Source organism: Myotis brandtii, unplaced genomic scaffold (assembly GCF_000412655.1).
Source record: "Myotis brandtii unplaced genomic scaffold, ASM41265v1 scaffold265, whole genome shotgun sequence".
NCBI classification, from domain to species: domain Eukaryota; kingdom Metazoa; phylum Chordata; class Mammalia; order Chiroptera; family Vespertilionidae; genus Myotis; species Myotis brandtii.
In genome coordinates this window covers 952899-962018 of record NW_005360086.1, presented here as the reverse complement: position 1 = coordinate 962018, position 9120 = coordinate 952899, and the positions used below count along the sequence as shown (strand labels likewise).

The 9120-nt window shown below is 41.6% G+C and overlaps 1 protein-coding gene across 5 annotated transcripts in view; it reads right to left on the bottom strand.

The window, feature by feature from the left end:
- Positions 1-236: 236 nt before the first annotated feature.
- The window catches only part of KAT7 (K(lysine) acetyltransferase 7), a 34169-nt gene continuing 25285 nt past the window's right edge, over positions 237-9120 (bottom strand). For all 5 annotated transcript variants that reach the window (XM_014541162.1, XM_014541161.1, XM_005868161.2 and 2 more), the window contains 6 exons: positions 8537-8626; positions 8168-8308; positions 7019-7112; positions 3417-3563; positions 2912-3018; positions 237-1895 (listed from right to left, as the gene is read on the bottom strand). In XM_014541162.1, the coding sequence (XP_014396648.1) occupies positions 1794-1895; positions 2912-3018; positions 3417-3563; positions 7019-7112; positions 8168-8308; positions 8537-8626 (681 nt within the window). In that variant the 3' untranslated portion in view covers positions 237-1793. The remainder of the gene's footprint in view (positions 1896-2911; positions 3019-3416; positions 3564-7018; positions 7113-8167; positions 8309-8536; positions 8627-9120) is intronic.

The following is a 9120-nucleotide window of genomic DNA, read 5'->3' as shown; positions in this document are numbered from 1 at the left end:
ACATACCTATTAGTTGGAACCAAAGTAAGGCAGAGAATTTATTCCACCACCTGGACAAGTTCAGAGCAAGCACACCCTCTGCAGATCGGCTGCATCACAGAGAAAAGATATCCCACAGCCACAAACCACACCCCTCGATAGTTTACCGTTAGCGAAAACAGACCCCAAGTGCATTTCCTATTAGTAGCAGGTGAGCTGCACCATTTCGTAATAAGAGCTCCTGGGTGAAACAGACGTAAGCAGAGAACATGCTTTATTGAGTAGATATAGAACAGCACATTCTACCACATGTGGGGAAGGGTTAGCTTCAGTAAAAGGCCTTTACCCTTTAAGAAAACCCCCAGTGAAGTTGCTTTTGGATAAATTTTAACAGTGACACTGAAACTGGCAGGGAGCTGCCACTGAACATGCTTAAAATGAGCTCCCCCCAACCCACAGTGAATATTAAGTAGTGTACAGAGATGACAAGAGAAAGGCACAAATGACCAGAGTCGGGATTGTGGTGAGGGCTCCGTAAGAAGACAGCAGTGTTATAGGCGATCAAGTTGGGAAGGGTGACATGTCACACATCAAAAGCTGCCCCAAAATAGCAGGTTATAATGGGCTAGAGAGAAATTAGAGGGAGCATTTCTTCCTTCACTTAAATACCACCAAAGATAGGAGATCAGAGAAGAGGGGGACGGTGGCAAATCCCAGAGAGGAAATGGAGGAGTTCTTGGATGAGCATAAGCACTTGAGCCTAGAGGGAGGGTGAGGCACTGCTGAAAGAGAAGCAAACCGTGGCGGGGTGGCCATTCTGCCTTGCTGAGTCATGGGTGGAGATACTTTCAATTAGTTTCCACTTCTCCGGGGATGTTCAGACAGAAATCAGTGCAACTTATGTGAAGTAAAGGTGTGCTGCATCAGACTGGTACTGGTGGAAATGGTTTTGCAGTTAATGAACCAGTCAACATGCCGCATAAAAGGGAAAACGGGAAATTATTTTGGCACCTGCAAACATAACGGGGGCATGGAGTCAGGAGGGAGGAAAACATTTACTATTGGGCACTTTCTGGTGAGGCAAAAAGCATTCATTCCCTTCCACCAAGACATGGCCCACTGCCCACAGGTGAACTCGGCACAGAATCTCCACCGCTTCCCTCTCTCCATCTCATTCACATAGAGGATGTGCTGTTCTCAAGACTAATCCCTGGGGGAAGCTTCAAAAGGATTTGGCTCTGGTCAGCCTGACACTGATCAAAACAAGTCTTTCCATAAAAATGGAGGAAAATATTTAAAGTGAGATGAAACCCAAAAGGAATGGACCCCTCCCAGCACACACACGCTGAAGTGTTACCTCTTCCCTGCCCGTCCAAAACACACATGTAAGGAATAATTGGAAAGGTCCCGGCAGTGGCAACTATATTTGGAGGTCTGGCGACCAGGCGGCAAGAAGCACTATTACAAGTTTAGAAGACACAACACAACCTCATGGGGCTAGAGAGCATGAGGAGAGAACCGGTGACTGGACAGGGACAGGACCAAACAGAACACCTTGGGTCAGTGCTATGAGGGACCTGCGCTCAAGTCTAATATAGATCCCATCCGGGCAACCTCACTGAGGCCGAAACAACAGTTCCTCAGAACCAGCGTCTGCAGTGTACATGAAGGTCGGAGCCAGGACAGTCCTGAGGGGGATGGCCTTCCCAAAGGATACTGTACTTGCCAATCACAAGAGCAACAGAAATGACAGACAGATCCCTAGGGTACGGATTCCTACTGCTGGGGTTCGCTGGCTCAGGTAACAGGTCACTTTAAGTGCCCTTGGGAGGGGTCCATTTTAAACAGCTGGGATCCATGGTTTTATTGGAATTGGATCGCTTGGCCTCTTTGGCTATCCACTCATCAATCAGGTCCTAAAGGAGAAAAATGGGAAAAATTACACACATTAAACTAAAATGGCATTATATATGAATTCCAACATGATTGTTAGCAAAGAAGGAATCACCCAAGGTTTAATAATATACTAAGGTGTAAAAAAATTATCTTTAACTTACAAAATGCTTTACCAGCAAATCCATTCTTCCTACTACAGCCTTAGTAATAGCTGAAAATCATTATTCATTTTCCCTAATGATAAATATGAGTCAACTAAAAATATTTTAAATGGCCCAGCCTATAAGGCTCAGTGAATAAGCATCAACCTATGAACCAGGAGGTCACAGTTCCATTTCCCATCAGGGCACATGCCGAGTTGCAGGCTCGATCCTCAATGGAGGAGGCGGCAGTAGGCAGCCAATCAATGATTCTCTCTCATTATTGATGTTTCTATCTTTCTCTCCCTCTCACTTCCTCTCTGAAATCAATAAAAATATTTTTTTTAAAAATTTTTAAATGGATTTGAGATGGCTTTCTGAAATAATTTAAAACCACTTTCACCAGCCCTAGAGTTTATTCATTCCCCTCTACAAATGAGTAATTTTCTCCAATCTAAGAAAATTATTGAATGCTCTCTGAAATCAATAAAAATATATTTTTTTAAAATTGAAAATGGATTTGAGATGGCTTTCTGGAAGGAATTTAAAACCACTTTCACAAGCCCTGGAGTTTATTCATTCCACTCTACAGATGAGTAATTTTCTCCAATCTAAGAAAATTATTGAACGATAGAAGTGTTGTACAACATACAGCTGCTTAACCAGTGCCATCCAAATAAGACAGGAGCTACCAAAAGCTTCTGATAGGATAAGGTAGGATTAGCCGATGGAGGCATCACTGCACGCTAAAGAAATGAGTCCATATAAAAAGGTGCACATAGTCAAACTCCTTTAAGAAGGGAAGGTTACCTTCCCTTAGGGTGAGTAAGGCCCCACTTTGCTGTTTAGGCTTCCAGGGACATTCATTAATGAGCAAGCAGCTGATAAAAACTTACCTGTCTCTTTAAAACTAGGTGTTTTCCTTTCCAATACTTGAGCATCTGAAGGGCTTGCAGAGTGCTGACAATGTCCACAGGATTCACAGCTGTCTCCTGGCTAATTTCTGAAACAGAAGATCTACTAAGAACCTGGCCAAAATGCAGACTCCCTGATCAAGTCCCCTCCTAAACCCCTCCCCCTTACAGGATATGCAAATGACCTCCAGATGGTTGGAGCATTTGATACTCAACCCAACCTGCTCAGAAAAAGTTTATGAAGCATTCATTTGACCAGTCCAAATAACTACAAAAATAGACATTACAGCAAGAAACCATTCTTGGCCCCTACAGAAATCAAGTTCAAAGACCCATATTCAGTGGCCTCCTGTTAGGTCCAGACAAAACACAGAATGGGGCATTATCTTTGCAGGTTACAAAGCATGAATAGGGCCAAGTGGAAAAGTTAAAATATTCAGTGGAGTTAACATCTTGGGTAACAACCATTCCAGAGTCAAAAACCAACCTTTGATAGAAATCTCTTTGCCTTGGAAATTATGCAGGTAACGAAGAAGCACTTCTTTCCAGTAACTGCGATAGCTTATGAGCCCCAGATCTGAGAGGGGACGTTCTGGGGAGCCAACTTTTTCTTCCACTTTGGAAAGCAAATAACCTGCCAGGGAACAAACACACAGGCTTTTTTTGAGCAACACCATATCCCATCCTAAGAGAAAAGAACAGTGTGCCAATATGGAAGAAGTTGTATGGAAGTACTCCGCAGTACCGATTAGAGTTCAGTCAACTTCATTCATTCAGTGGAATACTATATAGCTGTTGTAGAGTATGCTGCCTTTGTATAAGCAAAAGGGGAAGAATGTGTATTTGCATTTACTATAATAGACACTGAAAATTCTGAAAGACTAATAGAAACTTTAATAGCAATGGTTATCTGTAGGTGTGAGTTGGGAACAGGATACATAAGAATTGGGATGGGAAGCCATTTCATTACATAGCTTTTATTTTTCACGTTTTGAACTTTAATAGATTATTGGAACTATACCTGAAGAGGGCATGAAAGCGCTACTACACTCTTTCCTCATACCTTGCCCTGTGCATCTTTCACTTGGAGGTTTATATATATATGCCTACCATGTCCTTCAATAAACTGGTAAAAGCCCTGATGAATTTTTCTGAAGATCTAGTAGTCCTGAGATTGCCGTCCCTTAATGTAATCCAATTACCTTAAAAAGATTTTCAGTGAGAAACCTCTAAAGATGAAGAGCTAAGAAAGGAAGTTTCTCATCAGTCATTCATGCTCTTTCAATGCTATAAAAAGTCTTTGCAACAAAGTATTAATACATGCTACAACATGGATGAACCTTGAAAACTTATACTACATGAAAGAAGCCACACAGACAAGAGCAGACTATATGCTCCCATTTATATGAAATGTCTAGAATGGGAAAATTCATGGAGACAAAAAGTAGATTAGTCCATAACACTGTAATAACTATGTACGGTGTCACATGGGTACTAGACTTCTGAGATAATCATTTCATAATTATATAAATGTCTAATAACTATGCTGTACACCTGAAACTACTACGTCAACCGTAATGGGAAAAAATTTAAAGTATTTTAAAAAAGGTTAGCCCTGGCTGGCAGCTCAGTTGGTTGGAGCGTCATCCCATATAGCAAAGACTGCAGGTTCGATTCCCAGTCAGGTCACATACCTAGGTTGCAGGTTTGACCCCTGGTTGGGGCATGTATAGGAGGCAACCAATTGATGTTTTTCGCCCCCCGCCCCCCTTTCTCTAAATCACATTAAAAAAAACAAAAAACCCCAAAACAAAAACATATCCTTGGGTGAGAATTTTAAAAAAGTAGATTAGTAGATGCTAAAACTGGTGAGATGGGGAAATGGGAAATCAATCATTGCTAATAAATATGAGATTTTTTTGGAGGGGAAGATGAAAATCTCAACCTGGATTGTGAAGACTATCGCACAACTCTAAATGTAGTAAAAAAAAATCACTGAATTTTACATTTAAAATGGATGAATGTATGGCATGTAAATAACACCTCAGTAAAGTTGCTTTAAAAAAACAGATTTTCTCAGTACCACCTATGAAGTAGTTGGGGAGCGGGGGGCGGGGGAGACCCGAATCTCAAGAAGCCTCTATCTAAACATTTACCATTAACACTATAGGATACAGTCAGCAAAATTCAGTCTGGGAAATACTGGAAAATGAACCTGCTTTCTGCAACAACTAAATAGCAAAGAAAAAGAGATGGAGTTGGAACTTTCAGATTTAAAATGTTTTTTTTTTAAAAATATATTTTATTGAATTTTTACAGAGAAGAAGGGAGAGGGATAGAGAGTCAGAAACATCGATGAGAGAGAAACACCGATCAGCTGCCTCCTGCACACTCCCTACTTGGTATGTGCCCGCAACCAAGGTACATGCCCTTGACCGGAATCGAACCTGGGACCCTTGAGTCCGCAGGCTGACGCTCTATCCACTGAGCCAAATCGGTTAGGGCTCAGATTAAAAATGTTTTACAAGCCACATCTATCAATTCCAATATATCAAATCTATCTGGATCTGAGTAACAGTAAGAACAAAAATCACAATATAAGGGTATTTTGAATACTGTAATTTATATTAAGAACTTTTTTCGGTGTTCTTATATGTAAGAGATCTTATCTTTTAGCAATATTAAAATAACTGAGTGTGGGAATATAAGTAAACCAAGATTCGTGCACCGTGGGGTCCCTCGGCCTGGCTTGCACCCTCTCGCAATCCGGGACCCCTTGGGGATGTTGCAGTGCCCGAAGTAGCAGGAGGCCGGGGAGAAGCCCAAACCGGGGCAGGCGCCACGTGGCACCTGCTTATCCCGGCCCGCTGTGCCTGCCACTGCTGCTGCTTGGTAGCCAGCAGTGCTTTCTGCTGCAGCGGCTCCCAGCTGTGAGCCTGGCACTCCCTCTGTGGGAGCACACTGACCACCAGGGGGCAGCTCCTGCATTGAGCATCTGCTCCCTGGTGGTCAGTGCACATCATAGCAACAGGTCGATTGGTCGCTTAAGCTTTTATACAGATAGAAGATAGATTATTCTACTTTTGTGTAAGTTTGAAAATTTCCATAAAAATCATGCTAGTAATAGGTGTTACCCATTAATGATACGTAATCTCCCCCCCTATAATTCTAATTTTGACTAAAGCACGTGGAATGACAGTGAACGCAATGAGATACAGTTGATTCTCGTTATTCACTGTACTTATGTTCTAAAAAGTCACTGCGAACACTAAATTATAAAATACTGAATCATCGCTCCTAGGAAAATAGAATTAGGTTCCTGCAAGCCTCTGGTCACATTTTCGTCAACCAATCAGTATGTAACCTTTTTATGTATTTCTGTTTAACAATACTTCATTTAATATATATTGTTGATACAGTAACTTTGAACTTACAGCACAATAACCTATCCCGAATGAAGTGTATTAGGTGCCATTTAAAATCAGCAACAAAAACATGAAAAATATGACACTAATAGACCCTTGAAAGAACACTTGATTACACTGAGAGAGCTGAAACAAGGCACCTGCTTGACCTCAGATGGAAATGTGTGGTGACTTTTTTGCTGCTACACACATATCCACAAATGGCAGCAAAAGTACTGCTGCCAATACTCTGCCAAGAGTATTGATTTTGAGGTTACAAATACAGTTCTCAGTACTAGGCAAATTCCCAAATACAGAAGCCACAATTAATGAGCCCCAAAGCCTCTATCAGGTATATAGTCTGCCTCTAGAAAAGCCCTTACAAAACTGAAATCCCTAACACCCACGAACAGATTTGATGCCTTATGCATACATGTGCTGTTCATAAATCCCAAGCTGGGATCATCCTAACAACCTCACTTTATTCTCCTCTAATCTCCTACCAAGCTCAGGGTCCTGTATTCAATGTGTACCAGGCCAACTGATGATATTCAGGTTCTGCCGACTTACTCATTCACTTAGTATCAGTATACAAAGGCTACAAGCCAGGAATTGTAGGGACCACGGGACAAGACGACAATATTCACATGTTCCCTGCCATACGGAACTTAGCAGTTTCACTTACTGAAATCAATGAGCATCTTGCCATAGCCCTGCCTCATGTACTGAGGCATAGTAAGGATACAGGATACATTGTAGTTGAGGAATGAATTCTTCTCCTAAAATCAAGAACAAACAGATGAGCAGGTCATACGGGTTTAAAACTAAAGGTGTCAGCAGTCCCACAGATACAAAATAAGGCTGCTTGCAAAGTATCTGGCTAACCAGTCCTGGGAGTGGCTGTCCGGCTCACAGCTGTTAGGCACTCTTTATGATGGCCAAAGTCATTAACCCCAGGGTTTCCCCAACTCGGAGATCTCCAGTCTCTCTTAAGGGGGCTGACTCTTGGCTCTTTATAGTCACAGAGCAGGGCCAAACGGATTAGACTGCAGAGTCAGGCTAGGGCAGCTCCCTTCAAAAGCAATTTCTCAAAAGGGGGCTGGTTGCTACTGGTGAAAGTAGAATCCCAAACAGTAAGTCCCCATTCTGGAAGGAGGCCAAAAACAATCCAATCATATATTGTAGGATTCCATTTATGCAAAATGTCTAGACAGAGACAGAAGGGCTGGAAGGCATTGAGTGGAAATGGGGAGTGATGCTTATGGGTACGGGCTTCCTTACTGAGGTAATGAAAATTGCACAACTCTGCGACTACACTAAAGATCACTGTACACTTTAAATGAGTGAATTGTACGGTATGGGAATTATGTTTTTAATAAATTTGTCATCTTAAAAAGTCATAAACACATTCTGGCTTTGAGTCTTTAAAGGCACTGTGGCATTATCATGGGAAGAACCCAGTCTTTTTTCCAAAAAATATGGCAAAAGGAATATACTCCTGGTTTCGAGCTAATAACATAGAAGAGGGCAAAGCCAGGAGAGTTGGCTTGACTACAAGTTGTGGGCTTGTGGGTTAGTAGGCAGGGCTCTGGCCAGTAATTAATAGGCATCTCCAACCCTCAAGTCCAGAAATGAATAAACCAGAAGCTTTTAATAAAGAATGGCACATTTTCATTAAACAATCTTTGATATGGATTTTCCTTTTTTAAAAAAGGGAAGGGCTGTCATCATTATCCAGATTATGACCTTTTCCTGTCAGTGATTTGCGTTCCCAGTGCCAACATCAATCACCCTGCTCCGACCATTAGCTTCTTAATCTCCAGATCCTGCTGACCTTGGAAAAATACCCAATCAGGTGACAGCCAGTGTTGTCCGCTTCTGTCATGACATAGAACAGGAAGGGCTCCACATCATAATATAATGTTTTGTGGTCCAGGAAAAGCTTGGCCAACAGGCACAGGTTTTGGCAATAGATCTGGAAGCAGAAAAACAGAGTTCATGTGTGGGCCAGTGACTCCTGAACTTATCAGATAAAGGCCTAAAATTAAAGATCAGACCATTGTAGTTAATGAAGCAGAAAGTACGTATTTTGGCCAACAGAAGAGGTCTATCTTCTTTACAAGGTGAGACGGACACAAAACAAATTCCTTCTGAAACCTGTCAATGTACAACCACCCCACTTTCTTAGGTCACCACTTTTTACCTTGTTTTTCTTGCCATCCACTTCAAACACGGATATTGAACCTTTGCGATATATCTCATCACCAGGTGGGTGTTTCCACACACACTTGGCCTGCAAGAGAATGGAACTGACATCAGGGAAACAAACCTTCCCAGCAAGATTGCTGCTCAGAAGCGAAAAAGAACTACAATTTTAGTCAGCTGAGATGACAGATAGCTGAACACACTTGAGAACATGCAGCAAAACAAGATGTTTTCAGTATAACAATTTAAGGCTTCTAAATCACTGTAATATATTTATGATATTTTCTAGCAGTTTCGAGTAAGTTTTCTGGATTATATTCTGGCATCGTTTCAATCCAGGAGATTAAAACCATCTACTACATAAAAGCCAGATAAATAAAAATAGCCTTGCTTCTTAGAAAATGCCTTGCAACAACAGGAAATCCTTAAGCAGCTTATTTCAAGCAGCTTAGAGTTGTTAAGATAAGAGTGCTTTACTCTCACCTTTACCAATAACTTCTCTGGCTGCCCCCAAGTGTCCCCTTTGTTACATAAGGAAATAGGAGCAAATCCTTCTGTGCAAAAAAAAAAAAAAGGGGGGGG